This window comes from Mesoplodon mirus, assembly GCF_964341445.2.
Source record: "Mesoplodon mirus genome assembly, chromosome: 5".
Lineage (NCBI taxonomy): Eukaryota > Metazoa > Chordata > Mammalia > Artiodactyla > Ziphiidae > Mesoplodon > Mesoplodon mirus.
Window position 1 is genome coordinate 14,787,562 of NC_138980.1, and position 21,251 is coordinate 14,808,812.

At 38.7% G+C, this 21,251-nt stretch overlaps 1 protein-coding gene across 3 annotated transcripts in view; it reads left to right on the forward strand.

Moving 5' to 3' along the window:
• RANBP17 (RAN binding protein 17) overlaps positions 1-21,251 on the forward strand; it is a 318,451-nt gene that overhangs the window by 253,178 nt on the left and 44,022 nt on the right. For all 3 annotated transcript variants that reach the window (XM_082622432.1, XM_082622433.1, XM_082622434.1), the window contains 3 exons: positions 4,192-4,299; positions 6,863-6,945; positions 20,925-21,139. In XM_082622432.1, the coding sequence (XP_082478558.1) occupies positions 4,192-4,299; positions 6,863-6,945; positions 20,925-21,139 (406 nt within the window). The remainder of the gene's footprint in view (positions 1-4,191; positions 4,300-6,862; positions 6,946-20,924; positions 21,140-21,251) is intronic.

Sequence of the window (21,251 nt, forward strand, 5' to 3'; positions counted from 1 at the left end):
TGTAAGGAGTGAGTGAACTGACATATATAAAGGGCCTAGTACAGTGTCTGGCACAAAGTAAATATAACCCCTCCACTGTTGTTAGTTCCTTTCCCTAATATGGAATGAGACAAAGGAATCCGATTTGCTCACTTATTCAGCAAATTTGGCTAAGGACTGTCCTAGGAGTCATGAGGGATGTAGATTTCTTACACTCAAATCCCACCCCAAAATGAGCTTACAGTTGAATAGAGTCAGTTAGGTATCTACCTAAACAACTGTAATAAAATACAGAAGGTGATAAGTGCCATAACAAAGATAGAAATAAAGTGATTGCATTTAGCTGGAGCATCAGGAAAGGCTCTGTAAAGGTGAAGATATTTCTTTGGGTCATATCACATAAGTAGGATTGGACTATTGGAACTGTGAAGTAAGAGGTTTTCAGTTGGTCTAAGCACAGGTTTAGGAAGGAGAGTAGCAGAGAAGATATTTTGTTATAAAGATACACTTATTTTATGGTTGGACACGCAGGTTGTCTGGGACCCTTAAATATCATGCTAAGGAACTGAGACCCTTATTCCATAGATGGTATAAAGCAATTGATGATTTTGACTGACTAACAGAATCAGAATTGTATTTCAAGAAGAGAATAGTCAGCAGTATGTTGGACAAACTGAAATAGGGAAGAAAGTAAACCTGAAAAACTGCTGTTGAACAGGCATATGTTGAGTGCATTGTGCCAGGCATGAGAAATGAATAAAATGATTGCTTTTTATAGGAATGAATAAAATGGACCGCTCCTTAGAAGCTCATAATCTAGTGGCCATAACAAATAACTAATAAACCATCAATGTATTGTAACAAAGATGCATGCAAAAGACCATATGAACATTTAAGAGGAAGAGATTGGTATTTGGGGCAAAAAGTAGGCTTCCCAGGGAAGTAAAAGTTGAGCTAGGTGTTGAAAGATGGATAGGCATTTGCCAGACCGAAAGAGAGAAGGCTTCCCAGCAGCATTTGCCTCCATGAACAAAGGTATAGATGTTTCACATTCAAGGAATACCTTTCAATTAAGCTCTGAACCATCAGGCTATTTCTGTTCTGGAACCACATCCTCACACTCTTATCTCCTAAAAATTTTAACAAAAACCTCTTTTCTTGCCTTCTAGTATATTAGAATGCTTTCTCTACTGTGAAATCTCAGAGGAAAAGAATTACTTTTTTACTCATTTATGCTTTCTTGGGGTCCAGCACATAGTAAGTAACTATTGGATGGATGGATGGATGTCGTCAAGAAGCAAAGCTCATTCTTTTCAGTTTTTCATATTTAGCATCTTATAAGGCAATAGCATATCATTAATTTTTTTTATTTTTTATTTATCTGGTGTTGACCTTAGGAATCCATTGAGGAGATCTAGGTGAAAGCAGTTAGATCTGTGCCACTTCTACCTAAGGTCTCCCACCGTCTTCCTCCTATCCATATATACATAGTTCTCACAAGGCCACTGGAAAATTAAACTCCTAGAGTGGGTTCTGATTCTCACCGTGTAATCTGAGTCTGGCACTCTCACTCTGAAACCCTTTTAACCTCCCTGCTTGGTAGACCTTTACTCTGCTTTCCAGTAATCACTCATTTTCTCTGTGGCAGTCACCTCTGTCAGAAGCATGTTAGAGTTGGCACCACTCTCATTCCACACAGAAAAGGGAGCATCCCCTCATATCCCGGGCCTTATCCCTTAGTGAATACAGTGTGCTCTGAAAAATATGATGGTCCTGATATCTTTAGAATGCCTTGCAAAGGGGCTTCTGTGTGCTTATGATATTCTTAGATTCTGAGATTTGGGTCTTTTCAGTCTCCTGATGAGTCTTCCAGATGCTTTCCCACTCGTGATCGCTGAGTTTGTACTCAGATCTCTTGGTGGAGTATTTTCGCACCTGTACTCCTCGGGCACTGTTTCAGGATTTTGGTACTCAGGGCATTACTATTATGTGTGCACCACCCAGACTCAAGCATGAATTCACCAGGAAAGAAAGCCATGTCTTACTTATCACTGGATCCCTGGCACAGTACATAGCACAGAGTATCTACCATCTATCAAAACGAACAGATTTTCTAGTCCATAGAAAAAAATAAAACAATACGTTATCTGACAAAATAGAGTTAATAATCAAGCTTATTGATTTTATATTTTTCATTTTCATCCAACTGAAACCTCATTCACACATATACACTCACTTCTCATCTCATCTCTCTGCCTTATTTCCTTTGTAGCACTTTCTAAAGGATCATATATCTATTTTATTTTCTGTCTTATTAGAATATAAATTCCACGAGGGCAGGGATTTTTGTAATGTTTGGTTCACTGATGGCTCCAGAGAGTCTGTAACAGTGAGAATATATTTATAGAATAGGCCTTCAATAAATACTTAAGTAAATTGTTGATATATATTCAAATACAGCCTTAACATGGTATATCTAAGGGGACAAAAGTATTGCTTTTTGCACTTTTAGGGAGCCTGACACTCTTAAGGTATTTAAGGGCTTATTTTCACTAAATGTTATGTGAATTATTTCCTGAAGCTTCAAAGGGAAATGCACAGCTTCAAAGAATCACATAGGTAGGTCTAATCAAGTATGCTACACCTCATTTTTAGGTTGGCAGGTTTACCACAACAAATATTTATTGAAATCTCTTTTGTGCCAGGTCCATGCATACAATAAGTACCTATGCTGTGCTCTCAAAAAGCATATAATAGGAGAGATAAGGTGCTATGGTAGCACTAACACAGGGTACCAGAGCCTTACACAGGAGACACACTTAGTCACGGGGAATTAGGGGAGGTGTCACGGAGGCTTCTTGGAATAATTGACATGTATGTTGAAATATGAGGGGCAAATAGGAATCAACAAGGTCATAGTAGGGAAGCACAGGTCTTTGCCCTTGAGAAACTCACTATCTAATGGGGCAGATGGGTAGCACAAGCAACCAACCATAATACAGTTTGTTATAAGAGCGACGTGGTCAAAGTGCTCATTGAACTTAGATGAGGAAGAGATTGATTCCTTTTGACCAAAAAGAGAAAGTTTCACCATTCCAGGGGAAGTAAAACTTGAGCTAGATGTTGAAATACAGTTTGGAATGTGTTAGGCAGACAAAGCAGCATATAGAGGAATAGAGACAAGAGAGAGTCGGCATCAGTGGGTTTGCAGAGAATTAAGAATGGCCAAACCATAGATAAGGGCAGGAGCACCAAGAGACGAGACTGGAGGTAGGCAGGGACCAGATATTAAGGACCTTGTTTGCCATGCTAAGGAACTTGAAATTTATTCTAAGATCAGGGAAGAAAATTGTGATCTTTCTCACCATGGAGATCACTACCCATACCACACAGGAAAGGAACAACATGAGGTGATTCAGTTCAGCACTTTCATCTGAAACAAAACGACAAGTACATTGAAAAACAGCAGAAAGAGACAAATTTAGGGATTAGGAAAAGAAAAAGGAAATGAAGATATAGTGGTATAGGAAGGGGTTTTTCTGCTGCAGTTTTAGGCCTTAATTTTATATTTCTGTGTCCATTTGTTAGGAGGAGGCCAGTTACGGGTTAAAGGGTCAGTGGAGCTGAGTCAGAGTTTTCCAGGTTCTGGTGGTCTCAGCCATTGACTTCACAGAGACATGCACTCCTCAGTATTGATGAGGGTGTTTGAGAATTTCTCCTTGAGTGTACAAGGGACTACCTTTTAGCAAACTGACCTTGAGTTGAGATTAAAAATAACCCAAAGCTTTTCTTCAAGCTATCATCCCCAGCGTTCCTTGGGGTTATAGTGGGACTAAGCAGAGTTAAGTCAACAACTTAAAATAAAAGAATGTAGATCATTTCTAAGCTGGGAGATAAATACGTGGGGTTTACTATTTACCTCTACTTTTATGTATTTTAAAAGTTACATAATAAACAACATTTTTTTCTTAAGTGGTTTGATGCCCAACAAACTCTGATAATAGCAATTCACATTTTTTTGCCCTCATTAACTAAACTTATTTTTCTTTCCTGCAATATTAAGCATAATTCTTTAAATATGTTACATGATACTTCATAAGTATGCTAAACATAGAACAAATGTGGATTCCTTTTTTTTCTTTTTAAGTGGCACCAATTTTCAGAAACAATATTTCTTTTGACCCTTAAATTCTTTAACAGGCTTTATAAAAGGTACCCAACATATATTCCCATTCTTCAGAGGGCTGTTGAGCAGTGGTATGGAGAGCCAGCATGTACAACTCCCATCTTAAAACTTATGGCAGAACTGATGCAAAACAGGTAAGAGGTAGGATAGGCGAGTGAAAAGGTAATTTACTATTTGGTAGCCCTCTTCGGAGGTCAGACTTTCCTGCCTGGTGTCTGTATATTTAAGGCTTAGCAAGAACCCAGGAACCGAAACTTAAGATGATTAGTTGAAGGCAGTAGAATTAGAGATATAAGGTTGAGACTTTGGGCGAGAAAGAATTTAGTATACTTAGGTGTATATGGGGACTGTGGGAACTGGGAGAAAAATTGGAAGACTATAGCCACCATTATTTAAAAGATTCAAAAGCACAAAATGGAGGAAGGTAGGGTTTTGTTTTGTGTTCTTTATAAATTTATTTATTTATTTATTTTCGGCTGTGTTGGGTCTTTGTTGCTGCGTGTGGGCTTTCTCTAGCTGCAGCAAGCGGGGGCTACCCTTCATTGCGGTGCACGGGCTTCTCATTGCCGTAGCTTCTCTTGTTGCAGACCATGGGCTCTAGGTATGTGGGCTTCAGTAGTTGTGGCTCGCGGGCTCTAGATCGCAGGCTCAGTAGTTGTGGCGCACGAGCTTAGTTGCTCCGCAGCATGTGGGATCTTCCCGGACCAGGGCACGAACTCGTGTCCCCTGCATTGGCAGGCAGATTCTTAACCACTGTGCCACCAGGAAAGTCCCAGGGCAGTTTTAACTGTTCCATTGCTTAACTACAGTTCTGTAGAGGAGGAAAGGAGTTTAGAGGTCTCTGAGTTGAGATGCTTTATTTTATGGATAAGGGAACTGAGTCCCAGAGCAATTCGTGGACACATAGTTTGTCTCAGAAGCCCTGGGGATTGTCCCTGCCTTGACTTCTAAGTTTTCCTTCTTCCTCTGTGCCAAGATGCACATATGTGGATGATTTATGCACTCACAATTTTTATTTAAATAGCAACTATCACACTTCTCAGAAATTGCCTAGGTGACCTTATAATTTGCATAGACAAGCAGAGGTTCAGGTTCTTCGTATATAAATATTAACAAAGGCGTAGCTAAAAGAGAAAAACTGCAATAAGATAATTAGTTTTACCTCTTTAAAATATGTCATTATGAATATGGCTTAGCACCAAATTACCTGTCACTTAGCCATCCTGTTTCATCAGTGCCTCTTTGTAAATTGCGTGTTGGAAGGGAGATATCCAGACAGGGAAGGAGTATGGATTGCAACTCTAATTTGATCTATGGTGCTGGGTTTTTCACAGCAATAATTAAAAATTTTTCAAACAAGAGGTGGGAAAAGACCTGGCAAATAAATAAATGTGAGTATTCTTTTGAAAGCTGTTAGTTTTTTTAAAACTGTTCTCTAGGTGCCTTAAATACTAAACGAAGGATGGCTATATAGTTTATGTTAGAAATTTAGTTTTTATTAAATTACAGTTTTTTCAGCCAGATAATTAATAGTTCATATTACTGATATAACATTTAATACTAAAGGAAAAAATCATTATATTGTATATTGTAAAGTATTTTATACCTGCCATAGGTGGATAATTCATATCTAGCACAGTTGTCCAAAGAACTACCTGGTAAAAATTTGTAATCCCAGAAAATGTTATCTTGTCTATATTTCTCTGGAACCTAATGTGAAATATATATACACATTTCTTTAATCGGAATTCTGTGCCAACAATCAAATGTTTCCAGTAGTATTTCTGATAAGTTATAATTGCACTTAATTCTGAAGCATTTTGAAAAAGCATAGAGAAGTAGCAATTTATTCTATTCCTAGCAATTTATTCTGTTCCTTGGCAAATATCTTTGCTTTTTGGTGTTTCTTTGCTATGACCTATTTCATATTTTTGCTGATCCTTTTAAAAAATACCATTATTTCTTAAAAGCAGAGCAACAAGGTATATTGGAGCCAACTAAAACCAAAGTGATGTTAAAAAAAGCAAATATTATGTCAGGATGGCATGTCAGTCTTTTACACTTTTCAGACTGTTCCCCAACCTGTTAGGAACTAGGGAGGTAGAACTGTTCTTATTTAGAACTTCTGGGATTTGTTTCTCTTTACTTGAGCTATGTTCAATGGAAACTATAGTCTGTATGTAATTTAATGTGTTTGAAATATGCTTGAAGTATCAGGTGATTCATTATGCATATGAGCAGTATTAAAGGTACTTAGATTTCCTGTTATTTTATAATTTGTTTTAAAGATGTGTATTAGGCACTGCAGGAGATCTCAAGTGTAAATCTCTATCCAAGTAACTATATAAACTTATACATACTTGGGGTTTTCTTTATTATTATCTATCAACCACTTTGCATGAAAGGAGAGGGGTATAAGAGGTCTGTGATATAGGATGTCAGAATATTGTTTTGACAGATAAAAAGTGGATTCTTTGAATCAGCAAATAAGTGAAAATAATTTTGTTGTTCTAGTATCTTTATAGTGAGAGAATTAGCACACACATTTTATCAATACTTGTTTAATGGAATGACACTTTTAAAAAGGGATAATTGTACTGTTGCTACTTCTAATAAATGAAAATTCTGGGTATTTTAAACCTATATTTGGTTTTTTTTATCTGCACATATAGTCTAAATCTTTGCTGTATTTCTTAGATCCCAGCGTTTGAACTTTGATGTATCATCTCCTAACGGAATTCTTCTCTTCAGAGAAGCTAGTAAAATGATTTGCACTTATGGTGAGTATCCTTTTCCATATTTGTCTCTGCAATATAACTTTTATCTCTTTGGAGGAAAAAAAGATGTTAGTTATTTTGTTCTTTTGAACCTTCATATCTGTATGAATTTGTGAAGTGGGTAATAGGGGTGCAAAAAGCCAGGTAGCTATCGTATTGACATCAAGAGAAATAGCAACATGCCTTTGACTACAGATCATGCCTGACCAACTTGATGAATTTCTTTTAGATGAAATTGCACTGTCAGTGGGCAAAGGGAATACACTATAGATAGAATATTGAAAAGTTATAGCATATTGAAAATTGCTAAAAGTTACATCAGGGAGTTTAGTGTATTGGGTCAAAGAATGCTTAAACCAGTATGTCACCGGCACTGAATTTTGGAAAAATATCCTGGTAAAGAGCAGTAAATATTTTATTGTAGGAAATTTGGGGGGCACTGCACCCTAAGAATCAGAGTTCTACAGTAATGATTGTTCTATTCAATTATAGTAAAAAAAAATGTGGTTAGTAGTTAGAAATGAGCCTTAGAACTACCATAAACCCTAATATTTGCCAATTCTGACAGCTTCATCAATGAGATTCTCAACTCTCTGAGACCTTTATGTAGCCAGGGAATGAGGATACGATACAACAGATAAGAATCCTCTGTTAAACGTAAAATAGATAGGTAGTGGCAAACAGCCGCATAGCACAGGGAGATCAGCTCGGTGCTTAGTGACCACCTAGAGGGGTGGGATAGGGAGGGTGGGAGGGAGGGAGACGCAAGAGGGAAGAGATATGGGAACATATGTATATGTATAACTGATTCACTTTGTTATAAAGCAGAAACTAACACACCATTGTAAAGCAATTATACTCCAATAAAGATGTTAAATAAATAAATAAATAATTCTCGGTTAGTTTGCCACACACTGACTGAATACTAACTACAGGCTGGACGCTTTGCATTGTTCTTCTTGAGAGATGTCTCTCTGTGTCCTCCTTTCCTTTGTCCTCTTCTTTTTTGCCTGTCTGGTCTTACTTTCCCAAATCAACAGCCAACTCTATGTTTGGACTCAAAAATTGCCTGTGATTCTCATACTTCTTTTGGAGTACCTAGAAACAGGTTTTACAAAATTTTGTAAAGCTTCTTTAAGTGAGTGTGTGTATGTAGGAACGGCCATTAAAAGCGTATTAGTTTATTTTGTGTATGGTGTTAGGGAGTGTTCTAATTTCATTCTTTTACATGTAGCTGTCCAGTTTTCCCAGCACCACTTATTGAAAAGGCTGTCTTTTCTCCATTTTATATTCTTGCCTCCTTTATCAAAGATAAGGTGACCATAGGTGCGTGGGTCTATCTCTGGGCTTTCTATCCTGTTCCATTGATCTGTATTTCTGTTTTTGTGCCAGTACCATACTGTCTTGATTACTGTAGCTTTGTAGTTAGTCTGAAGTCAGGGAGCCTGATTCCTCCAGCTCCGTTTTTCTTTCTCAAGATTGCTTTGGCCATTCAGGGTCTTTTATGTTTCCATACAAATTGTGAAATTTTTTTGTTCTAGTTCTGTGAAAAATGCCATTGGTAGTTTGATAGGGATTGCATTGAATCTGTAGATTGCTTTGGGTAGTAGAGTCATTTTCACAGTGTTGATTCTTCCAATCCAAGAACATGGTATATCTCTCCATCTGTTTGTATCATCTTTAATTTCTTTCATCAGTGTCTTATAGTTTTCTGATAGTTTTCTGCATACAGGTCTTTTGTCTCCTTAGGTAGGTTTATTCCTAGGTATTTTCTACAGCAGAAACTAACACAACATTGTAAAGCAACTGTACTCCAATTTTTAAAAATTAAAAAGCATATTACTTTTAAAAAAGTAAAACCTATTTTAAAAAGCAGAAAAACAGTTCTTTTAAATTGTTTTTACTTGAACTCAAAATATTCTGGGACTCTGTTCTGTATGCACTGTAGGCCTCTGTTAAAAATGCTTAGTTTTAATTGTACATTTGATTTTTAGAGTTTGAGGTCATAAGTGTATAGAAACTACAGAAAGCACCTATTTAAGACAGTAAACTTAAACTCTCCTATTTTCATCTGTACCAGCAACTATATTGCCACAACTTTTGCATCTGTTGAAAATGGACACATTAGAATCATATAAAGTAGAAATGCTTTGCCGCCCAAAGGTAAAAATAGACCCCTTTTTAAATATTCTCAGTACAGTTTGTTGTGTTTCCAGGGTATATCTAATTCCTTTCAGTGTCTTATCATAAAAGACATATGACTGGAGCTTTTTCCAAAAGCATGATATCTTTAAAAAAAAACGTAGATTTTGGCAATTAAAAGATCTGAGTACCAATTCTAGTACCAACCCATATCAACTCCATGACATTCAGCTAAGACACTACACCTCTTTGGCCTAGTTTTCTCATATGTAAAATTAGAAATAATGAATACCTACTGACCTACCTGTCTAGTTAGGATTAGAGGTGGTTAATTGAGCTACTCTGGGTAAAGGGCTTGGCACACGTTGTGACATGGCTTAGGTACTCAGTGAATATGCCTTTCTTTGATCCAAAGCCATTCTCTTACACTCACAGAACCAGCCTCCTTTGGATAGGGGTTCACTGACTTCATCACTTTTTTATTCAAGAATGCCTTCTGCTTGGACCATGCTGTCCTGCTTCCTTCTGCCTGTAACAAGTGCTAAGCGTCTATTTCCTCACTTTTTAAAAAGAAATACTTCCCCATTATGAAACAATGCACATATAAGAATTTCTTAGTAGTCAATAGACCTTTAACTATACAAATGTTAGTTTCCTGTTACCAACCACAGTTGTATCTTTCCTTCCCCCTTTTCTGGATCCAGTTTCTCTTACTAAGTGAGGCTTACTCACTCTTACAGTAGGGCTGATAAGAGCAGCAACTTCTTCCTCTTCCAGGATCACTGAATCTCTAGTATAGGACAGAATGTAAGTCCATCAAGTGACACCAAAATGAATCTCAGAACAACACCAAGTCTATGGGCTTCAAAAGCTATTCAGTCCTCTGTCAGGTTGTTTGACATAGACAAAAGCATTGCAGCAAAAGTTGAGAAAGAAAACTGTGAGGATTATATTGGAGGAAGAAGAAGAGGAGGAGGCAGAGGGAGAGAGGAAGAAAAGAGAAAGAAAAGCAGAAAAAAGAAAAAGAAAAAGGAAAGAGAAAACCTTCAAAGCATTCTTGAGAAGAAAAGCCAATAAGGAGTTTTCTTACTCTGAAGAAAGACTAGGAGATTAGGGTAAGGTTCTTCTCCTTAGTTTGGACTAATAATAATGGTTGCTTCCATTTTTTAATCAGCTATGATGTGCCTGCTCCTATACTAGACCATTAATCATACGTTAGCCCGTTGAATCCTTAAGGTTAGTATTATTATCTGCCACTCACTAGTCACTTGGCCTTGGTTAAGTTGCTAAGCCTCTCTTGCTTCACTTTCTTGTTAAACAGAGAAAATAATACCTACTTCATAGGGTGGTTATGAGGATTCAATTACATAGTGCATGGAAAGCCCTTAGATCACTTAGCTACTGTGATTACTGTTATGAAGAAATTGAAGCTCATAGGAGTTATAGATTTGCCAAATATTACATAGTTAGCAAATGGTCAAATTGGAATTTCATTCAAAGTCTGTATAACTTCAGACAGTAGTCTTTCCATGTTCCTTTCTGCCACTTGAGAGTTGCCACACAAAGTTGGGTATTTTTGATGAAGTACTGTTCTTTAAGTATGGTGATTTCTATCCTAAAACTTAAGGAAAATGAAGGCTCAATGGAAAAATGTCCTTGAACTTGGTCACCAGTGACTTTGACACATGCGCTTTACATAGAATAATAGAAAAATCTTTTTCAGCCTTCACTGATTCCACATGCTGGCCTCAATCAGCCAAGCTGATTTCGTCTGTCTTTACCTGTGTAATGTTTTATTACCCATGCTTTTACCTCTGGAGATTGTAATGCGCTCACTGAAGGGAGATCCTGTGGTTGCCATCCAGGAGTCTAGAAGATGAGGAAAAGGATGACTAGGAGGGTACAGAAGAGCCAACATTATTTATTTCTGTGGTAAGCCAAGGTGAAGGAAGGGAGAGCCCCTGGAAGAAAGGGGCCAGAACGTTCTCTGATCCCTCTGTTCCCATCCTCACTGGGTTCCTTCCCTGCTCACCTGTCGTGGGCAGTATTTGTGTTATCGATGATTGGGGCAGTTCAGAGAGGGAAGAACTCATTTCCACATGCGCCTGACCCGTTATATATTTTATGGAATACCTCCACCTCGCTACTCAATGAGACTGGCAGGAAAATAATACTTTTGATATGCTGTTTTATTTATCTACATTCTGTCATGATATACTTTGATGTAAGTTTTTAATTTTGCCTCAGCTCTCAGCTGCTCCCGCCGTTACAGCTCAGGGTCAGCAATGAGGTTAGCCACAGTAGCACAAAACAATTTCCTGTTTGTGCAGCCCAGGTAACATTTGGATGAGGATTAGATTTTACCACATTTTCTACTAGCCCAAGCCTATTATTTCTAATGAGTTTTAAATTGCTTCAAGAACATGTATTTCAAAATTTAGTGCTATGATCCGTTCAGCCTGAGCAACTTAATAAAAGAAATTTCTTTCTTAAATTTTTGGTTAAAATGTTGCATGCAGTGTAATAAATGTTATTACTTTGGAAACCTACTTCTCAGTTTTAAGAACTGGGTGTTTTTTATGCTCAATTTCCATTTGTCTAATCTTTTCTTCCCTTTGCCTCTGGGTAATGGTATCTTTAGTGACATCTGTTGGTTAAAGAGTACGCAGAAGGGAGAAATAGTGGTTGTTTTTATAAGACTGGCAAAAATGGAGCTGCTTTTATTCCTTCCTTAGGTACCTGATTTAAAGAAAGCTCAGTGTGTGAAAAATCTAAACTTTAATAGCGGATAGAACAACTATAATTATTCACTGTACATAAGAATTTACATCAGGGTTCTTTTGAGCAATATATGCTCCAGGTGCATTGAAGGTATGATCTAATAATATGCTTAAATTGAATTTGTAAACTGATATACAAGCCACTGTTATTTACTGTGACCTAGAAAACAAACCAGTGGTTTTCCAACTGGGTTTTTCAGAGCCCTAGAGATCTGTGAAAGTACCACAGAGCCTCTCCAGAGAGGGGGGAGGAGGGGACCCTACTGCCACTTTGACCAGAACCACCCAGCTATATATAGTTGCACCAGATTTATTTGTAATAGGGGTCACCTGCTTAAAGATTTTTTTTTAATAAAAGAGCTTGAAAATTACTGGTATGTATTGATACTATTAGAAGCATTGTAAGAATGAAGGATTATGATTTCTATTTATGTTTAAATGATTACAAAAAGATAGCCGAACAGGGCTTCCCTGGTGGCGCAGTGGTTGAGAGTCCGCCTGCCATGCAGGGGACCTGGGTTCATGCCCCGGTCCGGGAAGATCCCACATGCCACGGAGCGGCTAGGCCCGTGAGCCATGGCCGCTGAGCCTGCATGTCCGGAGCCTGTGCTCCGCAACGGGAGAGGCCACAGCAGTGAGAGACCCGCGTACCGCAGAAAAAAAAAAAAAAAAGGATAGCTGAACAATGTGTTGGACTTGAACTAGAGGCTTAATAAAATGTTATCAGGAAATAACACTTCTGGAAAACAGATCATCCAGGAACCATGGACATAACCTTAGATTGTATCAGAAACATGGTCAGGGACATAGAGTTGTATCAGAAACGTGGTCGGGGACATAGGACAACAAAGTAGTAGAGTAAGCTCACAAAAATCTTCTTAAGGCGATGGAATGATCAACACCTTGAGGATCCCAGGCCTTGAGGAATACATTTCACAATGAATCCACACATGCTGGACTTGGCCACTTCTGCACACAAGCAAAAACTGCTAAACAAGCTGGTAAATAAGTAAGCGTGATCTCCAAACAAGTGGCTTAGAGTTCAGTAGATTCTTTCATCCATACAGCTAATGTTTATTGAGCATTTACTATGTGTTTGAGAGTTACAAGGGATAGGAAGAGAAATAAGACACGCAAAAAAGAATCTTACTGACTCTTCCCTTAGTGGAGTCCAGCAGTGGACTCAGACAAGTAAATAAAGAATTATAATGTGTTGTGCTCACTTTTATGCTTAAGAAGCATACAGAGTGCTATGGGAGCCCAGAAGTTTCTAACTCAAAACTGAGGAGCCAGAGAAGGAAATAAGAATAGGGCCTGGAAATTTGAGGAGGGCATTTCAAGCAGGCAATAGCTTTTACAAAATCATATAAATATAAAACATTAGCATGGTCTATCAGTAAACTGAAGGATTTCAGAATTGCTGGAGAAAGTAGAAAGTGAAAATTCCTGATTATCTCATCACTCAAAGATAACCGTCATTAACAGTTTAGTGTGTGCTCATTCATACTTTTTTATGTGTGCATATACATATATTATTCCAAAAGTGGTATTATAATATACTTGCTAATCTGTAATTTGCTATTTTTTACTTATATCATGGCCATCACTTTATATTAATACATATCTAAATCTACCATATCTCTTTTTTTCCTTTGGTTTTTCATAATTTTTTTCTATCATATCTTTTTTTAAATTTTTTTATTTTATTTTATTTTTGGCTACATCGGGTCTTCGTTGCTGCGCGCGGGCTTTCTCTAGTTGCAGTGAGCAGGGGCTACTCTTCGTTGTGGTGCGCGGGCTTCTCATTGCGGTGGCTTCTCTTGTTGCAGAGCACAGGCTCTAGGTGTGCGGGCTTCAGTAGCTGTGGCTCGCAGGCTTAGTTGCTCCGCGGCATGTGGGATCTTCCTGGACCAGGTCTCGAACCTGTGTCCCCTGCATCGGCAGGTGGGTTCTTAACCACTGCGCCACTAGGGAAGCCCTCTATCATATCTTTTAAAATAGATGTAAAGCATTCCATTTTATGGTTATACTATAATTTATTTAATTATTCACCTTTTGATAAATGTAATTTTTATAAACATGTAATTTTCACTATCATACACTGTTGCAGCAAGTACATACACTGTACATTCAGCTTCGTGAGCTTCACTATATTCATTGTTGAATATATATATTCAACAAATATATATATTGAGAGCAGCAGGTGCTGTTCTAGACTCTGGATATATCAGTGAGCAAAACTGAAAAAGAAATTATTTTGTATGTCAGAAGGTAATAAGTGCTATGGGGAAAAAAAAAAAAGAAAGAAAGCAAATCAAGATGGGAGCATTAGAAGTACCAGGGATTGGGAAACATGTTGCATTATTAAGTAAAGTGATCGAGGTAGGCCTCATTGAGAAAATGACATTTGAGCAAAGACTTGCAGTAAATAAGGGAGTTAATCATGCAGATATCTTGGGGAAAAGTATTCCAGGCTGAAGGAACACCAAGTTTTAGGGTCCTAAGGCCAGAGTGTATCTGGCATGTCTGAAGAACAGCAAGGACACTGGTTGCTGGAACAGAGTGAACAAAAGAGAGTAATAACCAAAGCCATGTCATGTAACGTCATATCCTGTAAAGATTATCAGGACTTTGACTTTAACTCCAAGTGAAGGAGAAGGACTTTAGAATTGAGCAGAGGGCTGACATGATTTGCTATTGGCTTTGACCAAGGTGATAGCAGTGGGAGTAGTGAGAAGTGGTTAGATTCTGGATATATCTTGAAGGTAAATCAAATTTCTTGATGGATTGGATATATGGTATGAGAGAGAAAATGTAATCAAGGGATTTTGGCATAAACAACTGGAAGGATGAAGTTACCATTAACTGAGATGGAAAAGGCTGAGAATGGTGTGAGGGGGACTCAAAAGTTCCATTTTGGTTGTGTTGAGCTTGAGGTGTTGATTAGACATTCAAGTGGAGGTGTTGAATACGGAGTTGGATATACAAGTCTGAGGATTGGAAGAGCTCTGGTCTAGAGAAACAAATATGGGAGTCATTAACTCTTAGACGGCATTTAAAGCTGCAAAACTAGATAAGATCACCGGGGTGGGGGTATGAATTTAAATATAAAAGATTTAGGGAAGATCCCACATGCCGCGGAGCGGCTGGGCCCGTGAGCCATGGCCGCTGAGCCTGCGCGTCCAGAACCTGTGCTCCGCAACGGGAGAGGCCACAACAGTGAGAGGCCCGCATACCACAAAAAAAAAAAATTAAATAAATTAAAAAAAAAAAAAAAATATATATATATATATAAAAGATTTAGGTTTGAGTTCAGGGGTGTTCTGTGTTAGGAGGAAAGGGAGAAGAGGAGGAACCAGCAAAAGAAAGAATGAGCAAACACTGAAGTAAGAGAAAATCAGGAGAGTGTGTGTCTTGGAAGGCAGGAAGAAGAGGTAGTCAGCTGTGTCAAAAGCTGCCAATGAATCAAATAATATACGGACTAAGAGTCGACCATTACGTTTAGGGACAAGGAGGTCATTGGGAACCTTGAAAAGAACACTTTCAGTGGAGTGGATGTAAAAGAGAATCAGAGGAGAAGAAATGAAGACAGTGAAGGTCACAATTCTTTTAAGGAGTTTTGTTACAAAGGGGAGTAATATCAGGCAGGGAAGTAGGGCCAAGAGAAAGTTTTGTTTAAAAAAAAAAAAAAGATTGCATAGGAGAGAAAGGGGGAAATTGCTGTGCTTTGTTCTCAAGCACATAAGAGGAGATGGGAGCTAGTTCAACATACTGAGGGGCTGGCTTTTATAGAAGACAGTGTGTAAGTGCAAATGCTAGGAGATAGGTAGATATGGTAGTGAACATTTGGAATTAGAATATATTCCCAAAAGTGGATTTACGCATTTTTAATATTTTTAATAAATTTTACCAAATTACCCTCTAGAATCGTTATACTAATTCACATTCCCAACAATTTCCTTAATTTCCCACATGCTTATCAATGCTTCATTGATTTAATCTTTTTCAACCTGAAAGAGAAATGTTATATTCCTGTCCAGTCTCCACGGCTTCATTTCTGTCCAGGGGCCTCGGCTGGTTTGCCCAGAGACGGAATGGGTTGACTGACCTGAAGTAAAGGAATGTCAGGAAGCTTGAACTTCTCTTCCCATAATTGTTCTGATGACGAATGAAGACATTCAACCTGTAGAGCTGTCAGCTAAATATCAAATTCACTTTAAAATTTTAGAGATTAAAAGGGAAAAAGAAAAGGTAAATCAGTGTAATGGATTGCTTTATAAACCAGGAAGTGACATTGTTCATACTGTTAGTCCTTCCTGGTATAAAATACAACTACAGTATATCTTATCCCTTGCACCTTTTTTAAAAAGTATTCTTTTGAGGGCACAGAGAACTGGTAGATTGTGGGCCAAAGACCCCCTGCAGCCAGTTCTCTTTTGAAGGAATAAAGGGAAAGTGGTCAAAGATACAGTATTGACCTTACTTTGAATTATGTGTTAGAAGGAAGTGACATTATTCTACACCAAACACACCCAGCCTCACCTCCTCCTCTTTTTCAGGCCATAGCACCCCATGTATGAATTTACAGGCTAGTAGACTGGAGAAAGAAATGAACGCCTATCACTGTGTATTGTTATAGTTGACTTGAGCACCGTGCCAGTTACTGTGCTAAGCACGTTACGTACGCTGTCTCCTTTACTCCACATAAGAGCCTTGTGAGTTATAAGTACCGTTATTGTCCTCATCTTACAGATGAGGAAACTGACTTACAGAGATTAATAATCTGTTCAGACACCCAGGTAGTGAGCAAAGAAGTAAGATTCAAACCCCAGGTTGGTATGACTCAGAAGCCTACCTGGTTCATCACTACCTTATGCACTAGATGTCTGTTTTCTGTTAGACTACTATCTTGTTATACAGTTCTTCAGCTGAGGCCTTTGAAGGAAGGCCACTTCTTTTTGGGTGTAGGGAGCCTCTTCTGGAGAGGACATCATGGAGTCAGTCATCAGGGAAGAGATAGGGTCTCAGAAGGGGAAAAAGTTGTTTAAAAAGTAGGTCTGAAAGTAGATATCAGGTAAACAGAAAAGGAGATTTTGCATCTTCTTATATATCCTTCTCTAAATCTAGTTATTGAGAGTTGTCTAGAAGGGTACTTCTGAATGCTGGAAGCTAACCAAACACACACACACACACACACACACACACACACACACACACACACACACACACACACACACACACACACACAAAATGGGGGCTTCTCCAAAAAAGACAGAACAGAGGTTAAGAAAGAGGAACCCAAGCAGTCAATGTAAGCTAATAATGAGGGAAATATATGTAATAAGCAAAATTATAGCAGGAGTCTTGTATGCTTATTTCCCAGGGTTTTTCCCCTTATTTTTTAGTGAGATTTCTTTTCCTGTTATAGCATATACAACAGTAAGAATGGCAGTTCCATAACACTTGTGCTTCCCTTCCTCAGTCATTGCCCTTAGCCAGGTAAACCATTCAATTCACAGCATCCTTTTCTGGAGCCCCAGCATAGCCTCAACATCTGTCTTACCCAGGTCTGATGTTAAGGTTGTAACAGCATCTCATTCCCCTGCTCCCAGTTATGGCAGATATAATCAGTGGGAAATCAGAGATTTTCCTTTTGATTCTAAACTTTGGAAGTCTCTTATTTCATTAAAGAAAGTATCATTTCCTTTTGTACAAGTGGCAACTGCTACTGGCTTCGGTGGCTGCCAACCTGTCAATGCCTTCATCTCCCAGCAGTCCATCAGTGTAATAAAGATCTCCATCTTAGGAAGGAAATTCTGGGAAGGAAGGAGATGGGACTTTATGGGTGTGGGGTGGAATAAGGAAGGCAAGGAGGGTTGTCATACCTATAGAGGAACATCAAAACCGAACCTCAGCTCGGTCACTTTTGTTTACAGCAATGTGAGTCTAACTGCTAGATTTTAAGCTTTTTGAGGGCAGGGCCTCCAATTTTAGTAAGTGTTGTTGAATAACATAGATTGAATAAAGCTGATTGGAGTGAATAACAATGTGGCCACGTCTTCTCTTCCATAGTCTTACAGCCACCACGGAATGCGGAGCCACTTGAGCACAATGAAATATAGTTTCCTCTTTCAAAAGTATTACTTTTTCAAGGTCATAATGGTATACTAATTACTGTTTTAATTAACACAGATGTGTCTGAAGCAGTCCAAAAAAACAAGTATGCCAGATTGCAACTTTAACACAGAGATAAAAGTTGTGATTCTAAATAATTAATCCTTCTTGATGATAGGTTATCCAGTCCTTTAGAATCAAAAATTTTTCCCCATCACAATTCTTCGTCTTCCTATTCCATCTTGTGCTGAAGAATATAGGATCTTTACTTCCCCCATAAGGACATCAGCATAAGAAGTCCCTGAAAGATGACCCAGTTTTCTCTGTTTGCCCCTGGCCTCCTTAACAGACCCAAAATGTGTAAACCACCACCAGTACCACCAAATTACCCTAGCTTTTTCCATCACATGTAAGCAGTGCTTTGGTTTCCTGGGAAAGGGAAGCGGGGGGAAATGTCTACCTTAATTTATATTGAATTGGAGGCAAAGGTGGAAAAGCAGTGGTTGAAAACTGCCCTCTCCTGCAGTACCCTGCTTTTTCAGACCTTCATGCCTGTGCACATAATCTTTCTGGAATACTCTTCTCTCCCTTCAAGTCCACCTGAGAAACTGTGATTGATCCTTGAGAAGTAACCTGCTCCGTGAAGCCTTTCCCACACTGCTCTCCTGCCCAAGCAAAGTCAGTCTCTTTTATTCCCATAAAATCTTGACAGTCCTCTCTGATAGTGTTTGTCACATTGTATGGAATTATTTATTTACAAATCTACTTCTCCCAGCAGACTGAACTCCTTCAGAGCAAAGATTTTGTTCCATTCGTTTACCCTAGCACCTCACACAGAGTAGCTATTAAGTGAACGCTATCGTATTGAGTTGAGTCTTTATGAAACTTACAATATCTTTCTAAGGTAAGTTAGGATGAGATCAGGAGAGAGAGTACAGAACGTGGTATGGAGTAAATTCCAAGATATGCTTCAGCCGACACAGTGGTGTTGTCATTCTAATGTACAAATTATAAGCAAAGCCACATGGGCTTCAAAGGATGCACAGAAGAAAACCTGTGTGTGGAAATGTTTCAGTAAGGCAGAGAAAGGGGAGGAAACCTTCACCCTGGGCGAGTCCTGTTTCATGCTCTGCTAGAATTATTGGTCCTTCTTAACCTCTTTAGTAAACATGTGGTTTTCATAATATACCTATCAGTCAGGATTCAAACAGGGAAAAACAGGGCTTCCCTGGTGGCGCAGTGGTTGAGAGTCCGCCTGCCGATGCAGGGGACACAGGTTTGTGCCCCGGTCCGGGAGGATCCCACATGCCGCGGAGCGGCTGGGCCCGTGAGCCATGGCCGCTGGGCCTGCGCGTCTGGAGCCTGTGCTCCGCAACGGGAGAGGCCACAACAGTGAGAGGCCCGCGTACCGCAAAAAAAAGAAAAAAAAAAAGAAAAACAGGGGAAAACAAACACTGTGGCACTGATGGAGCAGGGAATTTATTTTAGGAATTAGACCTTGTACAATCTTGGGTGAAGATGGGAAAATAGGTCCAAGGGGGAGAGTTGGAAGTTCAGGAGAAAAATCATTAATGGGCCCTCCTGAAATAATGGCATGGATGGACAAGTTTGAGCCTGCAGGGAAAGCTAAAAGCTAGAGACATCCAGCTGCTGGGGTGGGACCCTGAAAGGATGTGGGGTGAGAGGGGGGACTTGTGTAATGGTAAAGAAGCAATGGAAGACTGTTGCCTCTGCACAGCTCCTGCTCTGTACGTGTGTTGCCAAGCACTTGGTGGTAGGCTTGGGGTCATTGGTCAACAGGGCTTGTAGTTCTAGACACAGAGCAGGAAAGAACAAGGAGAAACTAAAACCCAGCGGTATTTCTACATCTTTTTCTCACACCTCTAATCACAACAACCTTCAGAAAGTCATGGCTGCTACTTCACTTCCACCTTCTAAATCTCATATAGATTTCTGTTTTGCTCAATTCTAGCCCACAACCGTACAGGGAAATGAGTTCTGGGAAACTTAATTCTTATTTAGCCCAATAGACACAGTACAAAACCACAACAATATGCCTCTAAATTTTGTAAATTGAATTTAGCTTCCATTTTAGAAGCAGTACTCACTTGAACAGGAAAAAGCAGAGCTAAGAAACATGTATGACTTTATAATTTTTTACAAAGCATTCTTAGGTATTGCCTGGTAACATAGCTTACTAGCACACATTTCAGAAAGAGAAACTGTTAGTTGTAAATGCTAACTATAAAAAACTGTAAGGTGATTATATAAACATTTCTTCATCTTTTGATGGTCAGACATAGCATTTAAGTAGGGTTTTTAAACAATCGTCTCTTTAGATCTTCTGAAAAAATGTCTAAGGGGAAAAAGGAAGTAACATTTATGGTGCACTGTGCCAAGAATTTCTTGTGTCTTATTTCATTTAACTCATATACCAAACCTGTGAGGCTCCTAAGAGTGAAGTAACTCAATATCAAGTGCATGTGAAAAGGTTGAAAATTCATCCCACAATTCAGAGTAACTTATATCTCTAAGTTATCTTTTCCTCTTGACTTAGTTTGTTATTTACTCCTACTTTTTTTAACTTCTTATTGAAGAAGAGATAACATATTATATATTAAAGTACATAAAGTGAACTAATCTTAGGTGTACAACTCAATGAACTTTTGTGCATCTACATATATAATCATTTAATCACCATCCAGATAAAAATATCAAACTTTTCCAGTACCCCTTGATTGATTTTCCTTGGGCCATTTGTACTTCCCAGGTAAACTGCCTTATGTATTTATATTTTTCATTATATGGATGATGTAATTCTTGGAACAATGGTAGGGGGAAGCGAACAATAGCAGTAAAGTGAAAATGTTGAATAATGTGCCTCATAACTGCTTTGAATTACATCTACTTATGTCACTTTCTCATTCTGCTTTTACCCTAAAACAGGTAATCAGATCCTGTCCCTTGGGAGCCTCTCAAAAGATCAGATTTATCCAGTGAAACTCAAGGGCATCTCCATCTGCTATTCAGCTCTCAAATCTGCCTTGTGTGGAAATTATGTCAGCTTTGGCGTCTTCAAGTTGTATGGGGACAACCATTTTGACAATGTACTCCAGGCCTTTGTCAAAATGCTGCTGTCAGTGTCCCACAGTGACTTGCTAGTAAGCAATCATGCGTCATGGGAGTCTTTGTATGAAACGTGAAGTAACACCACCACAGGGTTGTAATTGTTATAATGAAGCCCAAGGAGTTAGAATAGCACCAGATCATTTT